The sequence below is a fragment of the Artemia franciscana genome, chromosome 7 (assembly GCF_032884065.1).
Source record: "Artemia franciscana chromosome 7, ASM3288406v1, whole genome shotgun sequence".
Classification (NCBI taxonomy): Eukaryota; Metazoa; Arthropoda; class Branchiopoda; order Anostraca; family Artemiidae; genus Artemia; species Artemia franciscana.
Genome location: NC_088869.1, coordinates 29,232,416 through 29,257,466, shown reverse-complemented (window position 1 = coordinate 29,257,466; position 25,051 = coordinate 29,232,416). Strand labels below are relative to the sequence as shown.

General features: G+C 35.0%; 2 protein-coding genes across 3 annotated transcripts in view; both read left to right on the top strand.

The window, feature by feature from the left end:
* The window catches only part of LOC136029656 (importin subunit alpha-3-like), a 37,993-nt gene extending 21,207 nt beyond the window's left edge, over positions 1–16,786 (top strand). The window contains exons 6-8 of the mRNA XM_065708158.1: positions 9,478–9,615; positions 13,662–13,784; positions 16,640–16,786. Of these exons, the coding sequence (XP_065564230.1) occupies positions 9,478–9,615; positions 13,662–13,784; positions 16,640–16,771 (393 nt within the window). The 3' untranslated portion in view covers positions 16,772–16,786. The remainder of the gene's footprint in view (positions 1–9,477; positions 9,616–13,661; positions 13,785–16,639) is intronic.
* Positions 1–25,051, top strand: part of LOC136029127 (cystathionine beta-synthase-like) — a 193,653-nt gene that overhangs the window by 65,980 nt on the left and 102,622 nt on the right. The gene's annotated exons all lie outside the window — the stretch shown is intronic.

Sequence of the window (25,051 nt, the reverse complement as noted above, 5' to 3'; positions counted from 1 at the left end):
ATATGTTGTAAACCAAAAGAAATTGATACAATTGATTAGACAAAACCATGAATCTGACTTAAAAAAGAAACTACTTTAATCAAGCAACAAAGAATTATGGATATTTTCTAATTGATTTGAAAACAAATGATCAATCTTGTTACTACAAAAAGAACTGGGATATTCGCTTCATAAAATTTTTGGATACTAAATGATAGAGTTTGAAAGCTTAGGAAATTAATAATGAAAGCGTAAGGAAAGCAGATTGCTGCATGACTATGGTAACATTAATTTACAGTTGAAACGATTAACTAATATTGGTGGTGCAAAATCAGAGAATGATGCTATAAATTCACAAAATGTGAAAATTATTTAAAACGACTTAAAGGCTGAAGTTATCTATCAGCAAAAGCTTACAAATCAGTATTTAAGAGAGGATTTTAATAGATTAAATGAAATTTATCATTCAGTTGATAATATGTTGACTAGAGTTTATAGTGAAGGATTATTAGTCTAAAATACATTAAACAACGTTAAACGGTACATCAACGTTAAACGGTTTCGAACCAGAAATTATTAAAGGTTGAATCCTAATCAATCTGAAATTAAGCGTAGATATTAGCAAGTATACTAACATTTATCAATCACCTGACAGTATATTGACTAGAGTTGATTACAAAGGACTATTGATATAAATACTGTAAAAGTAACAACAGAAGATATCAATGCAGAAAATAGAAGAATTAGAAACGTTGCCAACCCAAAAAATGGTGCAGATACAGTTAATCTATCAACGTTACTGTTGATACTACTCGAGTACTGTTGGTTATCGAAGGGTTTTATACAATTATCTGATTGTTTAGACTATTTTGGAAATGTTAATAAATATGCTTGAAAAAGATCCCGATATAGGTTTCCAAACGAGAATGAAAGGAAGGTTGAAGTAAACTAAATAATATTGGTTTTTTTATCGATAAAACTAATTCTCTAATAACTGGAAGAGCATTCAATTTATTTATCAGAATTTCAAAACAATAAATTAAAACGTGTTTCGATGTGAAAAAAAAGGTAATGTGCGAGTAACGCATACAAAAGCGAATGAACTAGAACCTGTTAAACTGTTCAAGGAGGCACACTCGTGCCTCTATAAAGAGGCGAACCACGACAATGTTAAGCGATCTTTGGTTCCAGTGGTTGCAGAGGGATGGGCAGGGATGCATTTTGTAGCCCGAGCTCCAACTAAGAAACCTGCCAAATTTCATCCCCCTCCGACTTTTTCTTCATGAGGAAAATCTGGCCGAAAGTTTCGACCCACCAACCCCAGCCCCCCTTTAGCGTTGTCCGATAGGGCTGAAATTCACAAGTTAAGGTCCCCTAGGGCCCAGGAGCTTATCCGCGAAATTTCAGCTCGATCCGATAACTCCTTTTCTGTTTTCCAGAAACCATGCATAGCCACTTAATGTTCATATTCTCCTTTTGTTTTTTTTCTCGACGCCTACAGGTCACAGCCGACATCGGATCTGGGTGTACGAAGACTCATTCGATGCGGAATTCTCCGAGTAAGTGCCCTTGAAAGTCTCGTAGGAAAATCTTAACCCCCCGAAAGTTTTGACCCCCCAACCCCACCCCACCCCTTTAACGTTGTCTGATCGGGCTGATTCACAAGTTAAGGTCCCCTACGGCCCAGGAGCTTATCCGCGAAATTTCAGCTCGATCCGATAACTCCTTCCCTGTTTTCCAGAAACCCCGCATTAGCCACTTAATTAATCTCCATAAGAGCCCATGTTAATTTGAAATTTTTAAAATTTATTTAAAAGTTATATTTACACACATGTAGGTGGTTATCTCAGTTGGTAGAGCTTTGGACTTCTAATCTTCGGGTCAAAAGGGTTCGATAAGGGTTCAAGTCCCTTATCGGGCGGTTTTTTTTCACAAAAAAAATTATTATTAAATTACATCCACCATGGATTGTAGAAAAACGTACAGAAATAATATGAAAAAAAACATCGTTTTCTTAAAGAGTTAAAGATGCTGCGTCCCAAAGTCGAACCTTAAAACGTACAGGAATTAGGAGAGGCAGTTGGGCCCCAAACCCCCCGCTTTTAAAGACTTTTGTACAGGTTTTTTGTTGTGGGGGGACTTCATTGTTACTAATTACTAGTTTCGGCGCAATGGTTTTCCTGTCCTTTTGTGTTTAACATTTTTCGAAGTTATTCCATTATTCATTCATTTCAATTTTTTGTTAATTAAAAGAGGGCCTTTCCAAAGCCAAGAGCAGGGGGCTAGGAGAGGCAGAGCGGCACAACAAAAAACCTGTACAAAAGAGTCTTTTGTACAAGTCTTTTGTAACAGCGTGGGAGACCCAGAAAAGTTTTTGAAGCAGAGATTTTAAAGTTTAAGATTGCCCGCTTCCAAAAAATAGGAAACGTCAGAAAGAATAAAAAATCATATGATACCACTGACGAATGTTTAGTATTGCAGGAATTAAGTCATATTCCTTGTTTTCGAGATGTTTTTTCTCGAGATAACTTACTAAGTAAAATAAGGAAAGAATAATCTTGTTTAGTGGAACTGTATTGGGTCGCCTGGGACCCATTGGACTTTTTATTTCAATGATCCCAAGTACTCATTTATAGTATTTTGTGACTTTTTGGAATCCAGCCTTGAAATGTAATGGTCAACTACTTACAGACTTCAAATAAACAAATTGCCTTTCATTCTACTCCAGTCCAAAATTTTGACGATCTGAATATGTTCATTTGTGTGTTCTTTATGTAAAAAGAAAATTTAAGGGAATGGATCTACAGATTTTAATTTAAGATTTATTTTCAAGTATAAATAGAAGAAGAATTAGAAAAGGGAATATTTTTTCTCGTAGAGGTTTTTAAATTTTCATTTGTTTCTTCAGGTTTATCAGCTTTCGATATGTTACCCCTTCTTTAAGTCTTGGGACAGTTCTGATTCAAATGCTTGAAAAATATCTTATAGTTTAATATCCAAGATTAATATCTAAGAATAAAACTGCCTGTTCATTTTATCTAGAATTACTAGCAGTATGCAAATCGGGTGAATTAACTAATTAAAAAATAATTATACGAGAAAATGAATTATGCAAAACATTACAGTTTTTTCCTCGTGAAAAAATATATGAAACTAGTGAAATTAAAATGTTATAAACATTGCATAAGAGTCTGTGAATTTCAAGACATGAATAAACAGTGAGAGTCGAACTGTTGGAGCGCAACCAATGATCAGTCAATCGCTTTACCAACTCGACCTCAGTGACCTTTAAGGAGAGTTTTATTTTAGAATCTTTTGGGTTTTTTATTTGACATACAGAACCACTAAGAAGTTTGCCGGCTATTGTGCTTAAGCCTGGAACCTGAAGATTCCAGGCCGCTTTAACCAGTTGCAACCAAGGAGACTTGTTTAAAGTTATATACTAACGGGATGTTAATATATAAATTATTTTCGATTTGGAAATCTGTTAAATAAAATTATTTACTAATAAATAGAGAAACGTTAAGCCAAATAAAAATAGACAATAAATATAATCGAAATATTAAGAAAAGAAAAGAAAATGCCTAAGCGTTTTGATTCTAAAGCAGCTGATTTTGAAAGGAAATTTAAAAAATTTAATGAAGGTATGATTTCAAAGGTTATAGAAAGAAACGGGAAAATAGTATCATTTATTTAAATATTAATATAGAACTATCCACTAAAAATTAAATCATATTAGATTATTAAATTTATCAGTAGTGTAGGAAAATGGAATATAAGAAAACTTATTTCAGAAATTCACCCACTTCTTATTTCACACGACCCGTTTTGAACTTGAAAATGATGAGATGGTCTAGGTGGGGCCTAGAACCCGTGTCCACATTGTAAAAAGTGTAAAAACGAGACCAATTTTGATGAGCCTTGCAATGGATAGAGATGTAAACCAAATTCAGATTGTTATTGAAACTGGAATCTTAAGAAGATTAGCTCCATTATTAACACATAAAGAAGTTTAGGTAATTATGTCTTATATTAAATTTTGTTATATACATATATTTGTGATTTTTTCAGTAAGGCTTCATTAATTACTCAATTATGTGCTTAGTTGTAGACTAGTTGTAGGCTGTAAAATAGGGTAATTTCCAACTGTGCATGTAATTCCCCATACACCAAGGGATTGACAATGATATCTGCTTATCTGGTTGCCTCAGACATCCTGGTTGAAAGTTGTGCCACTTTTGTTGCTAAAATTCTCCTGAAAAGCGGGTAACTTTGGTAGTGTGGTATTTATGGCACTTGGTATTAACCAAGTGACATAGCAATCACAAAATCTGTTGGTCTGTTGGTCCCAGTTTTGCTACTTGAGGCACTTCCAGGTAAGCTAGGACAATGAAATTTGGCAGGCGTATCAGGGATCAGACCAGATTAAATTAGAAATAGTCGTTTTTCCGATTCGACCATCTGGGGGTAGTGGGGGGCCTGTTAATTCAGAAAAAATAGAAAAATTGAAGCATTATCAACTTACAAATGGTTGATCAGATCTTAATAAAATTTGATATTTGTAAGGATATTGTGTCTCAGAGCTGTTATTTCAGATCCTGACCAGATCTGGTGACATTGGGTGGGGGGATATGTGAGGGGGGAAACTTAAAATCTTGGAAAACACTTAGTGGAGAGATTGGGATGAAACTTGGTGGGAAAAATAAGCAGAAGTCCTGGATACATGATTGACATAACCGGAACGGATCCGCTCTCTTTGGGGTAGTTGGAGGGGAGGGGGGTTAATTCTGAAAAACTAGAAAAAATGAGGTATGTTTAACATATGAATGGGTGATTAGATCTCAATGAAATTTTATATTTAGGAGGATATCATGTCTCGGAGCTCTTATTTTAAATACTGACTGGATCTGGTGACATTGGAGGGGTGAGTTGGTAGGGGGAAACCTAAAACTTGGAAAACGCTTAGAGTGGAGGGATTGGGATGAAACCTGGTGGGAAAAATAAGCACAAGTCCTAGATACATGATTGACATAACCGTAATGGATCCGCTCTCTATGGGGTAGTTGGGGGGGGGGGGGTTAATTCTAAAAAATTAGAAAAAAACGGTATTTTTAACTTATGAATGGGTGATCAGATCTCAATGAAATTTGATAGTTAGAAGGATATTGTCTCTTAGAGCTCTTATGTTAAATCTCAACCGGATCTGGTGACATTGGGGGGGGGGGTTGGGAGTGGAAACCCTAAAACTTGGAAAACACTTAAAGTGGAGGGATTGGGATGAAACTTGGTTGGAAAAATAAGCACAAGTCCTAGATACATGATTTGACATAACCGGAACGGATCTGCTCTCTTTGGTGTAGTTGGGGGGGGGGGGTAATTCTGAAAAATTAGAAAAAAGAGGTGTTTTTAACTTACAAACAGGTGATTTGATCTTAATGAAATTTGATATTTAGAAGGATATCGTGTCTCAAAGCTCTTATTTTAAATCCTGACTGGATCTGATGACATTGGGGGAAGTTTGGGGTAGGGGAACCTAAAATCATGGAAAACGCTTAGATTGGAGGGATCAGGATGAAATTTGGTGGGACAAATTAGCAGAAGTCTTAGATACGTGATTTACATAATTGGAACGGATCTGCTCTATTGGGGGGGGGGGGTAATTCTGAAAAATTAGAAAAATGACGTATTTTTAACTTATGAAGGAGTGATCAGATTATCATGAAACTTAATATTTGGAAGTACCTTGTAACTCAGATATCTTATTTTAAATCCCGACCGGATCTGGTGCCATTGGGGGGAGTTTGGGGTGGGGGAACCTAATATCCTGGAAAACGCTTAGATTGGATGAAACTTGGTGGGAAAAATAAGCAAAAGTCTTAGATACGTGATTTACATAATTGGAATGGATCCGCCCTATTAGGGGGGGGGGGAATGGGTTAAATCTGAAAAATTAGAAAAAATGATGTATTTTTAACTTAGGAAGAAGTGATCAGGTCTTCATGAAACTTCATATTTAGAAGGACCTCGTAACTCAGATCTTTTATATTAAATCTCAACCGGATCCAGTGTAATTGGGGGGCAGTTGGGGAGGGGGCTGGAAATCTTAGAAAATGCTTAAAGCAGTGAGATCAGGATGAAACTGGATGAGAAGAATAAAAACCTGTCTAAGATATGTGACTAACCTGACCGGATCTTCTCTCTTTGGTGAAGTTGGGGGGGGGGGGTAATATTGAAAATTGAGGTATTTTTAACTTACAAAAGAGTGACCAGAGCTATTGAAACTTGATGTTTAGAAGGATCTTGTGCTTTAAAGCTCTAATTTTAAATTCCAACCAGAATCTGTGACATTAGGGGGAGTTGGAGGGGGAAACCGGAATTCTTGGAAAACGTGAAAATTGGGGTATTTATATCTTACAAATAGGTGATCGGATCTTAATGGAATTTGATATTTAGAAGTAATTCATGTCTCAGAGCTCTTATTTCAAATCCCGACAAGATCTTTTAACATCGGGGGGAGTTGGAGGGGGAAACCTTGGAAAATACTTGGAGTGGAGGAATCGGGATGAAGCTTGGTGGATAGAATAAGCAAATGTCTTTGATACGTGATTGACAGAACCGTACTGGATTTGCTCTCTTTTGGGGAGTTGGTGGGAGGGGTTCAGTGATTTGGCGAGTTTGGTGCTTCTGGACGTGGTAGGCGTGTCAGGGAGCTGCACAAATTGGCTTGATAAAGTCGTTTTTCCAGATTCGACCATCTGGGGGGCTAAAGGGAGAGGAAAAATTAGAAAAAAATAGGTATTGATAAATTACGAGGGGGTGATCGGATCTTAATGAATTTTGATATTTAGAAGGACATCGTGACTCAGAGCTCTTATTTTAAATCCTGACTGGCATTAAGCCTCTTATTTTCCTTTTAACTCAATCTATTGATTCGTAGAATTTTTCTTAGAGCTCATACCATATGATCTTTTGGCTCTTAGCTCTTCTTGCCTCGGCACAAGTGCCATATGAGCTCTTAGCTCTTGTTTTTTATTTTATTTGAAATACACATTTACATTTATTGCTGGTCATTGCTGCTCAATTTATTTTGGGAACCTGCTGCTGAACAAACGTGTTAGGTGCCGATAGGTACCTAACGAAGAGAATAGTAATGGTGTCTGGCACTGTCAGAGAAAGAAACAGAAAGTAGAAATGATAAAACAAAAAGCAAAAAAGAGCGTAGATTTTAAGTTGATGACTGACTGGGAATTATCCTAATTGTTCTATCCTCATATTTTTGCTTCATATAGGGGATAGAAGAATTACATGATTACACCCCCTTTATATCTCACTTTCAGCTTCTTTTTCAAATGTGTCTATGTACTTCATACGTACCTGAGAGTTTTCTGTGTGGCACTGTTTCGTCAATTTTAAAAAGGGGAAAGTCACCGATTGATTGTTCTTGATATCAACCTATTACTGTATCTTGTAATATTAGTAAGGTTTTGAGTATATCCTTCTACCATTTTTGACTAAAAGTATCATTGAGGATGAGAACCAATTTGGTTTTCGGAGTGGGGTGGGTTGTCAGCATGCACATAAGATTCTGTCTTTTCTATTGGCTGATAATTCTTCCAAGGGAAATGGTCTTTATATTTGTGTTTGATCTTTCGAAAGCGTTTGATAGTGTGGTCCATAGTCAGCTCATTTTTTCCTTGTATAATTCTGGGGTCAATCTCTCTGTTATAATGCTTCTTAGGTTTTGGTATTCAAATTCGTTTCTTCAATTGGGATCTGCACCAGACGCTATTATAAGAATGCGAAGAGGAGTTAGGCAGGATGGTGTTCTGTCCCCTACGCTTTTTAAGATTTGTATTTTTCGTGTGCTGGCTAAGATTTCAGGTACATACCTTTCTGGTCTTGCGGATGTTTCTTATCTTGCGTATGCTGACGACTTGCTTCTGATTAGCCGTTCCAAAAAGGGTCTTTCCAAAATGGTCTCTATAGTTTCTGGTGCTTTCTCTGATATTGGCCTTTCAATTAATATAGATAAATGTGAGTTTCTTCCCTACAGCTGTACTACTGCTACTCCCCTTCACTGTAATAATTTCACTATCCCTCTTGTTGATTGTATTCGTTGGCTTGGTATCTCTATTACTAACAATCTTTCGAGCTTCCGTCAGCGTACTGTTTGTGATATAAGTAAAAAGATTCAGATTGGTTATGGAAAAATTGTTGCAAATAGAGGGAAGTATAATAAACGTGCACTGGCTAAACTTTATTCTACTTTCTGTGATCATTCTGTCCTTTATGCTTCAGGTCTTTTCCCCCTTCTTAATAATGGTAATTTAAAAATAATTCGGATAAATTATTTCAAATTTTGCAAATATCTTCTGTATCTTCCACCTTGGACAAAAACCGGACTCTTGTTAAAAAATTCTCAGTTCCTGATTTAACTTTAAAGTTGGAGATTCTTCACAGACAACTCTCCATTACAGCTTCTGCGCACCTATCCCCTCACCACCGTCTTATCCGTTTTTTTCGTTGACTTTGTGTGTGTATTTGTTTTTCTCTTTGTGTTTTTTGAATCTAATGTTCATTTATTTTTATTTTTTTTTCATAGTTTGTTATTTTGTGTGTTTATTAAATTTTTTGTATTAACGTAAAAAAATTCTATTGTCATTACTTTTCATTTTTTGTATGTTTTGCTTTTTTTGTGTAATTAATTGTTTGTACTCCACATTTTAATACTTTTATAGTGTTGTTGTGGGTAAGAAATAATTTATTATTGTTATTATACCCTTATATTGAATAAAAAGGAAAATAACTTTTTTGCATGGGAAGACTATTATCTATCTTATATTCTCCAGCTACTTCGTTTTATCGTCACCGCTATTGCGATGCTGAAAAGTCGTAGAGAGATTTCTAAGGGCTCATTTGATAATAAATTGCTGTTTCTACTTGCTTTTTGTAAAACATAGAATTAAAAATTATCTTTTACAAAGCTACATCTTCATTTGAAATTTGATATAACTCATGAATGATGTCATATATGACAGCTTACAACCATAAATGACATAATACTGATTATTTTGAAGAGCCGTTCGACTAATTCCTTTTGGTGAAGGCTCAAGAGATTCATAAAACCAGATTATTAAACATAGTAAAGGATTAGTGGAATTTCACCACTTAGCGGTTTATATGTTATTACACCAAGCTGAAAACTTGGAGAATCTGCTCAAAAATTTCTGAATTAAAAGACTCTGATCCATTCTTAGAATTAATGAAAGTCCTAACTGAATGGTCAAAACAAAATCATCATTGCTAACACCAAAGAACCTTTTAGGCTAGAAAAGTTAAAAATCCTAGTTTAATGATATTGTGGATGGTGTTAGATGTTTTTCAGAAGAGGTGTCAAAGAATGATTTAAAGTGTCTCCTTAATAGTTGTCTATTGTCTCTTTATTTTGTTCGTCGCTTAAGTTCTCTCTTAAAATTTTCTTTTGTATAATTATTTCAGGTGCAATTTGCTGCACTAAGGGCAGTCGGTGAAATTGTGAAATATGGTACACGTAAACAAATACAAGCAGTTGTAGGTGAAGGCATTCTAGAGCATTTCTCTGAGTTATTACAACACTCAAAAGAAGAATTAATAGAGGTAATTATAATATAAGTATTGCAACTGTATTTGAATAAAATGTAACCAAGGTAATAGATAATTATAATTTTTTGGCTGCATTCCGTTTGGGCTCAATACTAGCTCTATATTTCCCACCCTTGAATATATCTAATCAAATGTGTGGGATAGCCATTTTGTTCATAATAATCGAAAGTCCCAATAAATACTCCTCCAGAAACGAAATGGCTCCCCCAGTACCTGGAACAAGGGTTGTAGATTACACAAGTTACTCATTGTTAGCCTTTAGTGCCTGTTGTAATTTTAATGTAGACCCCTAGTGGTACACAATTTGGGGCCAATTCAAGTTAGAAGTTGCAGAAACTCTCATAAAATTTTAGTGTTACTGAAAGTGTTGGTTCTATTATCCATTACGCGAATTAATGAGAAGTAGTATAAACAATGAGAACAATAAAGAGCTTTTGGTGCAATTTGGACTCTCTTTGGGTCGAGTTTAATGCTATCTGCCAACAGACGAGTTATATTTGTGTTAATAAATAAGATTCTCCACGTATTGATTGCAATTTAAGTAAACTGCATTCATAATTTTTCGCCTGAAATATCCAAACACTAAGAATGACCACATGGATGGTCAAGTCTTAAAACAAACTGACTTTTTTTTAGAAGATAGATCGCTATAGTTTTGATAAAAAATAGGTTCGATAAGGATCGGCAAAACTCATGTGTGATTTGATTTTAAATTATATTTACAGTGGTTTATTTTTGGGATCCCCCGAAGAGATATCTCAAAACCTTCACTGGGTTCTTTGTCGAATTAGAAGCTGTAATTAAGATAGTGTGGAAGAGAAGCTTCTATCCGAAATTAAATTCACCAAATCTCAAGAACTATTTGAATAAAATGTAACCAAGGTAATAAATAATTATTATTTTTTGGCTGCATTCCATTTGGGCTCAATGGTGTGCCCAATTTGGTGTGCTATAAATTTTAAAATAGAAATATTGCAAGATTATATTTTTATGTAGTTTCAAAATCTGATCAAATCTTTCGCTTATTGTGTCCTAAATGGACACATTTAATAATTATCTATTACCTTGGTTACATTTTATTCAAATAGTTCTTGAGATTTGGTGAATTTAATATGTGGCTTTAAGATTGAGCTGTGAAACACAAAAATAGAAATTCTAAAAAAATCCGGAGTTTCACAAGGATCCCAAAAGGGATAATCCAACCACATACATCACTATCATTTCTTGTATCAATCCTTTCTGGGTTAATGTAAGCTAAATAAAGATTTCCAAATCCTTTTCATTTGATTGTTTCAAAATCATGAAGCTTACCAGCAGGTCAATATATCTGTCAGTGTTGCTATGCAGAACGGTAAAAATTAACTAACAGTTGATATTAGGTAATTTTGATAATGCTTTCTTTAGAAATGTAAATATTAATCATATATTGGAATAGAACTACGCCAACAAAGGAAAGGCACACTTTCTTAAGGTGTTTGGCACCATGCGTTATGAGCTAATATTTTGCTGATTTATCAACCCCGTTGTTTTTTTTTTTGTTTTTTTTTGGACACTGTTAATACCAAAAACAGAGTAACAGCCTAGGGAGGTCTTCTTAATTAAATTTGAATTCTGGATTCTTAAATTTTAAAGATGTATAGAGTTTTGTAAGTCTCAAGTGATCAATTAGATTTCATTTTTAGTGTCCTTAGTTCTTCATTTGTGATGGCCAATCATTGCCAATCAGCCCTACCCCGAAGAACTATTGGAGTTGCTAAAAGTTGTTTTTGGCATCATTCCAAGAATATGCAAACCGGTTTTCGAGAATTTCAAGAATGATGCGTTATCTGGTATTGCGTAAAGCATTCACGATCACAGTTAAACGATACATTGGATACAAGCGGGGCTCTGTCCTGATGTACTATTAGAGTTGATAACGCCTTCTTTTGGGATCATTCCAAGAATATGCAAATAGGTTTCTGAGAATTTAGCGAATTTCAAGAATGATTCGTTATCTGGTATTGAATAATCATTCATGTTCTCGGTGAAACAATACAATGAATACAAGCAGGCGCTTAACCGGATTTCCGAAAATTTCTTGTTATGCATCTGAGGCCCATATCTTGATTTTCGAGAATTTCTTGGCATGCTTCCGAGAATTTCAAGAATGATACGTTATCTGATATTGTGTAATCGCTCATGTTGTCGGTGAAACAATACATTACGTTTTGTGACAGCCCCCACTTCTGATCCTTTGAGATAACAACTAAGCCAACAATATTTTTAGATTCTAAGCAGTTTTCTATTGTTATTTTGAAAATTTTGTCTAATGTATTAATCAAACGTGAGACGCATGAATTGAACATGAGACGAACCCGACTCCCCCTTCAGAGCCCCAATGCCCCCGTATTTCTCCAGAACTGTAATTTTTTACTTAGATTTTTACAACTGAAATAATTATGACTATTTTCCCTAATTCGTTGTGTTTTATACTTTTCTTGCCGTTCGTTAAGAAAATGGAGATTTGTTTTTAATCAATTTTTTTTATCATTTAAAAGAGCTGTGTGGAGTTTGAGAGACTTGCATAAGCATGCGCGCACGCCAACTGAGCCTAAATGCACCCTAACACAAATGTAGTTAACATAATATAACCTTAGTGGAAAATTAGTTGTGGTGTCATCTATTGCTTAAAAGCTTCGTTTTTTAATCAGTGTCAAGTAAAGAAAAAAAATCATGGAACAGAGTCTCTCAAACCCCGTAAAGCTCTTTTAAAGGATACAAGAATTATTTATTTAACAAAACATCTTCGTTTTTGTAATGAACGGCAAGTAAAAAAAAAAAACAAACATGTAATCAGGAAACAGAGTCTCTCAAACCCCGTGAAGCCCTTTTAAAGGATACATGCATTATCTATTTAACAAACAATCGTCGTTTTATAATAATTGCCTAATAAAGGAAAGAAATTCACATGGAATCAGGGAACAGTTCGCTCAAACCCCATGAAGTTCTTTTAAATGATACAGGACTAATTTACTTAACAAAAAAATATCTGTTTTTGTTGATTAAGGCTAAGTTAAAAAAAATAAAATACACATGGAATCAGAAAACAGAGCCTCTCAAACCCTATAGACCTCTTTTAAAAGATACAAGAACTATTTATTTTAAAAAAATCTTCGTTTTGTTTTTAAATGAAAGCCCTGTAAAGAAAATAACCGCTTGTAATCAGGGAACAGAGTCTCTCAAACCCTGTAAAGCTCTTTTAAAGGACTTAAGAATTAATTATTTGACAAATTAAATTTTGTTTTTTTAAGAACGCCAAGTAAAAAAAAAAAATCCTCATGAAATTATGGAACAAAGTATCTCCAACCCCGTAAATGTCTTTTAAAGGATACAAGAATTATTTCTTTAACAGAAAATCATCGTTTTATGGCGCTTGGTATTAACCAAGTGACATGTAGCTATCGCAAATTCTGTAGGTCTGTCTCTCTGTCGGTTCCGGTTTTGCTAGTTTAGGCACTTCCAGATAAGCAAGGACGATGAAATTTGGCAGGAACGCGAAGTAGAAATTTAAACAAATTTCAATTTAAAAAAGAATAATTTTTTATATACTTTTTTGCCCTTACAATACGGATTACCTACTACTCAGTTTTACCCTGTATTATTTCTTTGCCAGTTCACCCCACTTTAGGTTGCTTATTGGAAAATAAGTTTACCCGTAACACGATTTTTTTTGAATTTATGCAAATGCTAAAGTCTTGAGTAATACAAGCTAAATTAAAAAAGAGGGAAATGAAACCTAGTCATGCTGCCACCTACTTTAGGAATTTTTGAGAAATATGTCTAAAACACGACAGTGCTGCATTAACACCGTAGGATGTGGTATTAAAGTATTACGAGAGATCTGAGATTAAAGCATTACGAGAAATGTGAGAAAGCAAATACGAGAAATCTAGAACTATTCAGAATATAGAACCCATGTTTTCCATGGACCTATTTTTTAATTCTTCGTTTAAATTTTGACAAATTTTCTAATTTAGTTAATTTAATCTTTTTATTTACAGAAAGCATTATTTGTCTTGGGTAATGTCACGACCAGTACATATGCACGAAGCCTACTTTTGAATCAAAATGTTCTTCAGTATTTTTCACCATTGTTACTACATCCAAAAGAACAAATAATTCAGGTAATTACAAATTATTAAAACTTTATTAAAATAGATATAAGTATGGTAATCTGGCTAGCTTCCGTAGGGACTCAATACGGGCTTTATACTTTCCACTGGCATAGACTTCTGATCAAAATTTCGAGATTGCTATACGCCGGTAAATACGCCTTTGGAAAAACGAAATTGCCCCCACTGCCCCTGAGTCAAGGGTTGTAGATTTTTGAAGCTACACTTTGTTAGCCCTTAGTGTCAGTTGTGGCTCAAGTTAATTGTAGGCCCAAAGGGGTATGAAATGTGAGGCCTTTAACCGCAATTTAGAAACAAAAGTTGCAGAAACTCTCTTAAACCATAACGGTCTCTGAAAAATTTTCATCATGTTATCAAATATGTTTAATATTGGCGGAGTATAAACAAGAGTGTACTATAAAAAGCGTTCTGGTGCAATTTGGTCCTCCTTTGGGTGCAGTTTGGTGCTATTTTCAAGCAAACGAGTTACATTAATTTTTTTTTTTTTTACATATTGACTGCAATTTAAGTAAAGATAAGGACTGTTAAAACACGTGTTTCTAGAATTATTTTGAAAATACATCTACAAGGGTCTTTGGGGGGTGGGTGGGACGCCCAAAAACATTACAAAATCATCGATAGATTATTTGGAGATGGTCGAATTAGAATCCGTTATTAAGACTGTGTTGAACAGGGCTATTGAACAACTTGTTGGCTGACCTTGAGCTTCTGTACACTTTGACGATTTTTTCTTATTCTTTTAAATTCAAAGGAATACATTTGCCGATTACCAGCTTTCTGGCAACTCAAACCAGGGATGGTACTAAGTGCTTGGGTGACCATTTGGAATTTTGTAACCCAAATTTAAGATTTTAAAAAGTATTTCTGTATATTGTCATATATAAAAGCCTTTTTGTGTTGTAATTGAAAAATTGAAAAAAACATAAATCGCCCCCCCCCCGCTAGACTTTGAAAAATATATTATACCCTACCCCCTCGCAATCCTTTAAAATTCAAGAATTCACATCACTGATTGAATGAATAGTCTGGGTGATAACGTCGCTAATGTCGTTGATGATCGAAAATGGGGAGGGGGAATCTTTTAACATCTTATTCGTCAAAATAGAACACAGAGGATGGTTGGAAGTTAAAATTTTTATAATCTAAACTTAAGAAGCTCGTCAGCTTCTCGGTTTGACTTGATAACATTGATATGCGGGTTAATTGGAACAAATCCTACTTTGTTCTGATTTTTATCTAGAACGGGACAAATTTTTAAGAATTAGCTTGATGTGGATGTCCATCCATTATCCGAAATTTAATTCACCAAATCTCAAGACCTTACAAAGTTCTAAGGACGCCAAAATAAATATAATCCCCCCTCCTCGGCCCATTGTTTTGGTGTATTATATATTTGAAAATAGAGATATTGCAAGAACTTTCTTTTTGTTGTTGTAAATCTGATCAAATTTCGAGCTTCTAGTGTCGTACAATTGCTATAAAGGTCTTTTTTCTAAATAAAGAATATCTTTTGAGATGAACAATTTCCAAATTTTTTTGCACTGTATATTGGTATATAAATAGTATAGAATGAGTTCAAATTGTTAGGAAGTATTTCCGTCAGAGTTGCCAAATTCTTGCCACCATTAAATTCTTAAGACTATGCTGAGCAAAAACTATGGAAACGAGGCGTTAGCCATGTCATTTTGTGAAAATTTGATAGCCATATTCAACCTTATTAACCCAAATATTGGTATTAGCTCAGATGGGTAAACTAACGGTATTCTAATAAAAAGCTATAAATTGTACAACCAGATAAGTTACGGGAGTGAAACTATGAGGGTGAAATTTTCCAAATAGTCCTGCCTGAAGTATATGGGAATTTTTCTATGCATATTTATCACTTAAATGCCTTAAAATGACAAGTTTTTTCGGTATCCTTCCCGTTACTTACTAAATGTATTCTGGTTTAGTCATGGTAAATTTGACAATACTGTCCTTAGAAATGCAAACCTTAATGATATTTTGGCTCTTGAAAAGAACTGCATCTGCAAAGGAAAGCCGATGGCTTTTGTGTGACAGGTACTGGTAAACCTACCCCGCCTGCTCTAGAGACTAGATCTTATCCCTGATCTTCAAATTGTCGATTTCCACCAAAAATATGACTGGGGGTTGCTACGGGATGAAGCGATGCCTCTCAGTCAGCTTTTTCGTTTAGTTATTGTTTCCAACTATTTCTGTATGTTAGGAAACCCACCTCGCTTTATTTTATGGTTGCCCCATCTAAAGCTTGTATTGCCACCCTGAGACCTAATTTTATCTCCAGAATATTGTACCCCCTCTTCAACAGCTTCAAACATAAAGGCTATGATATTTTTCATGTTATATAGCTTATTACCCTTACAATACAAATTGTCCACTAGTCAGTTTTACCCTGTATTTTTTCTTCGCTAGTTCACCCCACATAGGCTGGTTATCGGAAAATAAGTCTTACCCCTAAAACACAAAACGCTAAAACAATTTTCTTTTTTAATTCATGCGAATACTTTGAGCTCGTTTAATATAAACTAAACTAAAAGAGGCAAAATAAAACCTAGACATAAAAATTAGGTGAAAAAAAAAATCGTTAGCTGTACATTAACACTGTAGGATCCGGGTGTAAAGCAATATACTTAATACTAAAAAAATATGTTTATATTGAATTAATATATTTTGAAATATAAATCTTTTGATTAGAATTGTACAATTTCGAAAAATCTGGAACTATAACTGCAGACCCATGTTTTTATTTAGCTATTAAAAAATTTTTTTTTTGTAAATTTTGGCTTATTTTCTAATTTAGTTTACTTAATCGTTGTATTTTACAGAACGCCTTATGGATCTTAAGTAATGTAATGTCCGGTTCTGTGGATGGAGTTCAGATAGTTATAGATGCGGAGCTCTTCCAATTTATTCTGCTGCACTTGGATAAGGTACAAAAGTTACAAGTATTTTTCTGAAAGTTTTTATCATACTAACTGCTTTTGCTTTGGTTATAGCCGTGTTATAGAACAAAAATGACGTCATTCTACGTGCGCTTTGTTGTGCCATCTGAAATAACTATAACTGGAAACGACATTATTCTAAACGTAAGGGTATAATGTGGAAGGTTAAGCTATTTTCTTGGTCACATTGTTTTCTTGGAAGTCCAAAGCCCGAAAAAGAAAGTTTAAAAATTTGGGACATATCTTGGGAGGAAGAGGTCTTTTATGTTGTTGAACATCTTGGAGATTCGTTCACACTGAAAGACGCTAAGACCTTATAAATGAAAGATGTCACATGTTGGTGGTTTTGGAATCTCTGGAATGATATTTAAAGCAATACTTAAGGCAATTATTGACGTTTTTGTCAATTTTCTTCCATTAAAATACGAAAAAGACATTTCAACCAAAAAGCCAAGTGTCTTTTTGGCTCTCCTTTGAATTTATCATTTATTATAAAAACATTAATTGACTTTTATTTATTTACATACATTAGGATTACAGTATCAATTACCTTCGTTAAGCGGTATCTCTTTTGTAAACATAGAAAGTATCCTGTACAATTGTTCAGGTCCTTGAATGTATATTGTGGCATTATTTTTTACCATAAAATAAAATATATTTAGGTGTGCCTTACATCTACTTTTGATTTTTATGGCACTTGGTATTAGCCAAGTGACATATAGCGATCGCAAATTCTATCGGTCTGTCGGTCCCGGTTTTGCTACTTTAGGCACTTCAAGTTAAGCTAGGCCGATGAAATATGGCAGGCGTATCAGGGACCGGACCAGATTAAATTAGAAATAGTCGTTTTCCCGATTTGACCGTCTGGGGGAGGGAGTGGGGGGCCGGTTAATTCGGAAAAAAAATAGAAAAAATGAAGTCTTTTTAACTTACGAACGGGTGATAGTATCTTAATGAAATTTGATGTTTCGAAGGATATCGTGTCTTAAAGCTCTCAATTTAAATCCTGACCAGATCTGGTGACATTGGGGGGAGTTGTAGGGGGGAACCTACAATCTTGGGAAACGCTTAGAGTGGAGGGATCGGAATGAAACTTGGTGGGAAAAATAATCAGAAGTCCTTGATACGTGATTGGCATAACCGGAACAGATCCGCTCTGTTTGGGGGGAGTTGGAGGGTGGTGGGCTAATACTGAAAAATTAGAAAAATGAGGTATTTTTAACTTCCGAAGGAGTGATCGGATCTTAATGAAATTTTATATTTAGAAGGACCTTGTAACTCAGATCTCTTACTTTAAATCCCGACAGGATCCAGAGTCATTAAGGGAGGGGCAGGGGGGAGGGGGGGGGACCGGAAATGTTGGAAAACACTTAAAGTGGAGAGATCAGGATGAAAATTGGTGGGAAAAGTAAAAACAATTCCAAGACATGTGACTGACATGATCGTAACGGATCTGCTGTGGATCTGGTGACATATGGGGGTGGGAACCCAAAATCTTGGAAAACGCTTAGAGTGGAGGGATTGGGATGAAAAGTGGAGGGATTTGGAAAAATAAACTGTAGTCCTAGACACGTGATCGACATAGCCGGAACGGATCCGCTTTATTTGGGGGAGTTCGGGGGGGGGGGGGGGGGTAATTCCAAAAAATTAAAAAAATGAGGTATTTTTGACTTACGAAGGAGTGTCGTATCTTAATGAATTTCCATATTTAGAAGGACCTCGTAACTCAGATCTCTCATCTGAAATCCCAACCAGATCTAGCGTCATTGGGGGGGGGCGGAAATTTTGGAAAACACTTAAAGCGGAGAGATTCGGATGAAACTTGGTAGGAGGAATAAAAACATGTCCAAGATACGTGACTGACATAACCAGATTGATCCGCCCTTTTTGGTGGAGTTTGGGGGGGGGGGGTTATTCGGAAAAATTAGAAAAATGAGGTGTTTGTAACTTATGAACGGGTGATCAGATCTTAATGAAATTTGATATTTAGAAGGATCTTGTGCTTTAGAGCTCTCATTTTAAATCCTGACTAGATCTGGAGACATTGGGGGGGGGGGAACTGGAATTCTTGGAAAACGTGAAAATTGAGGTATCTTTATCTTACGAATGGGTGATGGAATCTTAATGAAACTTGATATATATATAAGGATCTTATGTCTCAGATGCTCTATTTTCAATTCGAATCAGATCCGGGGACATAGGCGGTTGGAGGGGGGAAACAGAAATGTTGGGAAAGGCTTAGAGTGGAGAGATCGGGAAGAAACTTGATTGGAAGAATAAGCACTACTTATAGATACGTTATTTACATGATTGGAACGGATCTGTTGACTTTGGAGGACCTGGGGGTGTTGATTTGGAAAAATTAAACAAATTGAGGATTTTTTTCATTTAAGAACAGGTGACCGGATCTTAATGACATTTGATATTTAGAAGGAACTCATGTCTTAGAGCTCTTATTTCAAATCCCGACCAGATCTGTTGACATTAGGGGGAGTTGGAGGGTAAACCGAAAATCTTGGAAAACGCTTAGAGTAGAGAAATCGGGATGAAATCTGGAGACATTGGGGGGGGGGGAACTGGAATTCTTGGAAAACGTGAAAATTGAGGTATCTTTATCTTACGAATGGGTGATGGAATCTTAATGAAACTTGATATATATATAAGGATCTTATGTCTCAGATGCTCTATTTTCAATTCGAATCGGATCCGGGAACATAGGCGGTTGGAGGGAGGAAACAGAAATGTTGGGAAAGGCTTAGAGTGGAGAGATCCGGAAGAAACTTGATTGGTCTGTTGACTTTGGAGGACCTGGGGGTGTTGATTTGGAAAAATTAAACAAATTGAGGAATTTTTTCATTTAAGAACAGGTGACCGGATCTTAATGACAGTTTGATATTTAGAAGGAACTCATGTCTTAGAGCTCTTATTTCAAATCCCGACCAGATCTGTTGACATTAGGGGGAGTTGGAGGGTAAACCGAAAATCTTGGAAAACGCTTAGAGTAGAGAAATCGGGATGAAACTTGATGGGTAGAATAAGCAAATGTCGTAGATACATAACTGATGTAACCGTACTGGATATGCTCTCTTTGGGGGAGCTGGGGGAGTCAAGTGCTTTAGTTAGTTTGGTGCTTTTGGACGTGCTAGGACGATGAAAATTGATAGGCGTGTCTGGGAGCTGCACAAATTGACTTCAGAAAATCTTTTTCCCCGAATAGACCATCAGGGGGTCGAAGGGAGAGGAAAAAGTAGAAAAAAAATGTGGTATTTATAACTTACAAGTGGGTGATCGGATCTTGATGAATTCTGATATTTAGAAGGACCTTGTGACTCAGAGTTCTTATTTTAAATTCCAACCGGCATTAAGCCTCCAATTTTCCTTTCAAATCAATCTATTGATTCTTTGAATTTTGCTAGAGCTCATACCATATGAGCTCTTTGGTCTTGGCTCGTCCGGCCTCGTCACAAGGCCATATGAGCTCTTAGCTCTTGGTTTTTCTTCTTCGCGGCTTCGTACTAAAAAAATTGATTCGTTTATTGAATAATTTAGATATCATAGAATCAACAAAAACAAATTGAAAATAAATTGCAGCCAAATTACACGAGATATACTATTTAAAAGTGTTTTCGTATATTGTTCTTCTTCTAAGATGATTAGCTTGTCTGGACGTGGGATAGGCCTTGTTTACAATTTTGTTTTCTTATGAAAAGTAACGCAATTTACAGTATTATCTTAATAAAAACAATTCATTTTAATTTATTTGTAAGCTCTCAAAAAAAAAGGGGTGAAGAACCCCTAAATGACAGATAAATGACCAAATGAATCTTACAATAATCAAAAATAAGCAATTGTTCAATCATTACTATGGGACTTGATCTTTTCTTACGTTTTTGCAATCTAAGAACGTATTAGAGAACCTGTATAAGAACATATTAATAAGATCCATAGCACAACACAATCATAAGACATACCTCAAAACACATATAATTCTAAGATATAAGAATCATAACGCAATCATAAGATCATAAAAACAGAGAAGACCAATCATGATTAAGCTTACTGGCGGAAGGTTTAAAATGTTAACTCTTCTATCAATAATCTTAGCCGAAAAAATGAATTTAAGTTTTTGGGACGAAGAAGAGTTACCGGTCCAAGGGGGGGCATATGCAAAACGTTTTGAGCAAATTTAAAATAAATGCGGTTTACAAGTTTTTGTTTTTTGTTGAAGTAGTAAAAAGTTGCCGAATAGGAGACGGATCAGGAAGATGAGACACGGTTAGAACATCGTAAATTTTAGAAAGATGTAAACTACTAAGAGCTCTTAAGAGTAGTTATACATCAGACTATGAGAACCCATACACAACCACACTTTTTGTGAAATTACAATGTTATACATTTATCTATTAAATGGTAAATTTATCCTTAAAACAAGGTAATACGATTTTATACAATAAGGTCTAACATAAGGTTAAATTTTTAAACTTGTTAACATCTGTTTTCACGTTTTACACGCTTTTTTCTTTTGCTTTTTTAGTTTTTTGCAATACAAAACTACGAAATTACTTTTTTTTAATATATATTCCAGTTAACCTTAACCTACATCGACGAATTGAGACAAACTATTTTTAAGAATTGATAAATAAACTGTTTATTTGGGTAATAAAATTGATATATTTTATTTGGGTAATAAAAATGTTTATTTGGGTAATAAAAATTGATTTGGGTAATAAAATTTTTAGAATGGGTCACTTTCTATCGAAGGAGTTGTCGTAGAAACTTCGAAAAGAGATCATTCGATTGGGAATTGTAATATTCCCAGAAGGGGATAGTGTCCCTTTTAATAGTCGAAAGCGATTCGAGGGCAAATTGATTGGGTAATAGAATTGATAATAAACAAGAGTAATGAATACTGTGTCAACAAGATAATGACTAACGTCATCTAGCATTTGGCGTTTTATTCCTTTTCTTAAGCCTACTCTAAATTATCACATCCTTGTCTTTCGTGACTTTAATGTGTAGGAGGGGGTTGAAGAAGGCAGAATTTTATCACCCCTGTTCTACCATCTATAATTAGGAGCTTACCTAGCCCGCCAAGATTTTTTACAGCTAGCCTACGGTTTGATTTAAAAAATATTTCGACAAACAAATAAAGATCAATTATACCAAAGATTCAGATATCTTTGAAATTTTCAATTTTTTAAATAAAGTTGTCAGACGCTATTCTGTGTGTGGCAATAGTAATTTTTAATTCTCACCTTCCCATGTTAAACCGCCGAAGATCTATCCAAGTTTCAAATTAACTTCAGGCGTTAAAGTATTGGACACTGAAAACATTTTCAGCACCTTCTCTTCCTCTGGCAAACAGAAAAACATCTACCATAAATTTAAGCAAAATGCAAGGCAGACTGGCAGTATAAGGTCTTTGGTAATTATTTAAACTGGTAGTTGCACAGATTACCGTCGACATCAACGGAAAATCGAAACTCAATATCAATGTTTTGAAAAAGCTACTATTTCACTTTTTTCTATTTTTTCATTATTGCTCGCATTTATAGGGAAGGTTTTTCCTTCATTGATACACACCATCAATTCTTATTCATTTTTGAATATAAGTGACAACGCTAAGTAATTACAAGTTGGAAAAACATTTGAGGGGAGGGGGGTCAAACCCCCTAGCCCTCCCCCCTGGCATCAACCTAATTAGTAGATACTAAGTAGATATTACGCATTTAGTTGAAAGTCGCATTTCTACAGGAAGCAAGATCCTCCATATGATATTTCACTCGGTGATACCAGAATCACGCCAGTTGACGACATTAATTGCCTCTGTCTCCCCAGTAAACCCTCAATAAAGCACACACGACGACTTTTAAGAGATCACACTAAACATTGGGTTTAGATAAGTGAACCCTTATCCAAGATAAGTGAGACACAAAATTGACTCACAAACGTGAGACACGAAAAAGTGACTCACAAAAGTGAGACACAAAATCTTTTACGAAGATAGTGCAGATCATTATAAGTTTCATATATAAACATACGTTACTGACATATATGAGAATACATATGTTTTATTGCTGATTATTTGAACATACATTGCAACAGGCCTATATGTTCGTGTTGAAAATTCGTGTTTTTCTATACCTAGAAAGTTGTCTGTTTATAACTGATTCATCTCTATAGTAGATGCTTTTTTATTTTATTTTTAGTTTGATGTTTACTTTAGATTAATTTTTAGATTGATAAATAAATAAATTTTTAAGAATTAGCTTGATGTGGATGTCCATCCTCTATCCGAAATTTAATTCACCAAATCTCAAGACCTTACAAAGTTCTAAGGACGCCAAAATAAATATAATCCCCCCTCCTCGGCCCATTGTTTTGATGTATTATATATTTGAAAATAGAGATATTGCAAGAACTTCCATTTCGTTGTTGTAAATCTGATCAAATCTCGAGCTTCTAGTGTCGTACAATTGCTATAAAGGTCTTTTTTCTAAATAAAGAATATCTTTTGTGATGAACAATTTCCAATTTTTTTTGCACTGTATATTGGTATATAAATAGTATAGAATGAGTTCAAATTGTTAGGAAGTATTTCCGTTAGAATTGCCAAATTCTTGCCACCATTAAATTCTTAAGACTATGCTGAGCAAAAACTATGGAAACGAGGCGTTAGCCATGTCATTTTGTGAAAATTTGATAGCCATATTCAACCTTATTAACCCAAATATTGGTATTAGCTCAGATGGGTAAACTAACGGTATTCTAATAAAAAGCTATAAATTGTACAACCAGATAAGTTATGGGAGTGAAACTATAACTTTAGCTATTTTTTTTTTTTTTTGTAAATTTTGGCTTATTTTCTAATTTAGTTTACTTAATCGTTGTATTTTACAGAACGCCTTATGGATCTTAAGTAATGTAATGTCCGGTTCTGTGGATGGAGTTCAGATAGTTATAGATGCGGAGCTCTTCCAATTTATTCTGCTGCACTTGGATAAGGTACAAAAGTTACAAGTATTTTTTGAAAGTTTTTATCATACTAGCTGCTTTTGCTTTGGTTATAGCCGTGTTATAGAACGTCATTCTACGTGCGCTTTGTTGTGCCATCTGAAATAACTATAACTGGAAACGACATTATTCTAAACGTAAGGGTATAATTTGGAAGGTTAAGCTATTTTCTTGGTCACATTGTTTTCTTGGAAGTCCAAAGCCCGAAAAAGAAGTTTAAAAATTTGGGACATATCTTGGGAGGAAGAGGTCTTTTATGTTGTTGAACATCTTGGAGATTCGTTCACACTGAAAGACGCTAAGACCTTATAAATGAAAGATGTCACATGTTGGTGGTTTTGGAATCTCTGGAATGATATTTAAAGCAATACTTAAGGCAATTATTGACGTTTTTGTCAATTTTCTTCCATTAAAATACGAAAAAGACATTTCAACCAAAAAGCCAAGTGTCTTTTTGGCTCTCCTTTGAATTTATCATTTATTATAAAAAACATTAATTGACTTTTATTTATTTACATACATCAGGATTACAGTATCAATTACCCTCGTTACGCGGTATCTCTTTTGTTAACATAGAAAGTATCCTGTACAATTATTCAGGTCCTTGAATGTATATTGTGGCATTATTTTTTACCATAAATTAAAATATATATAGGTGTGCCTTACATCTACTTTTGATTTACAGTGATTTTTATGGCACTTGGTATTAGCCAAGTGACATAGCGATCGCAAATTCTGTCGGTCTGTCGGTCCCGGTTTTGCTACTTTAGGCACTTCAAGGTAAGCTAGGACGATGAAACATGGCAGGTGTATTAGGGATCGGACCAGATTAAATTAGAAATAGTCGCTTTCCCGATTTGACCATCTGGGGGGAAGTGGGGGGCCGGTTAATTCAGAAAAAAATTAGAAAGAATGAGATATTTTTAACTTACGAAGGGGTGATGGGATCTTAATGAAATTTGATTTTTCGAAGGATATCGTGTCTTAAAGCTCTCAATTTAAATCTCGACTTGATCTGGTGACATTGGGGGGAGTTGTAGGGGGGAACCTACAATCTTGGGAAACGCTTAGAGTGGAGGGATCGGAATGAAACTTGGTGGGAAAAATAATCAGAAGTCCTTGATACGTGATTGGCATAAACGGAACAGATCTGCTCTGTTTGGGGGGGGGGTTGGGGGTTGATGGGTTAATACTGAAAAATTAGAAAAATGAGGTATTTTTAACTTACGAAGGAGTGATCGAATGTTAATAAAATTTGAAGTTTGGAAGGATATCGTGTCT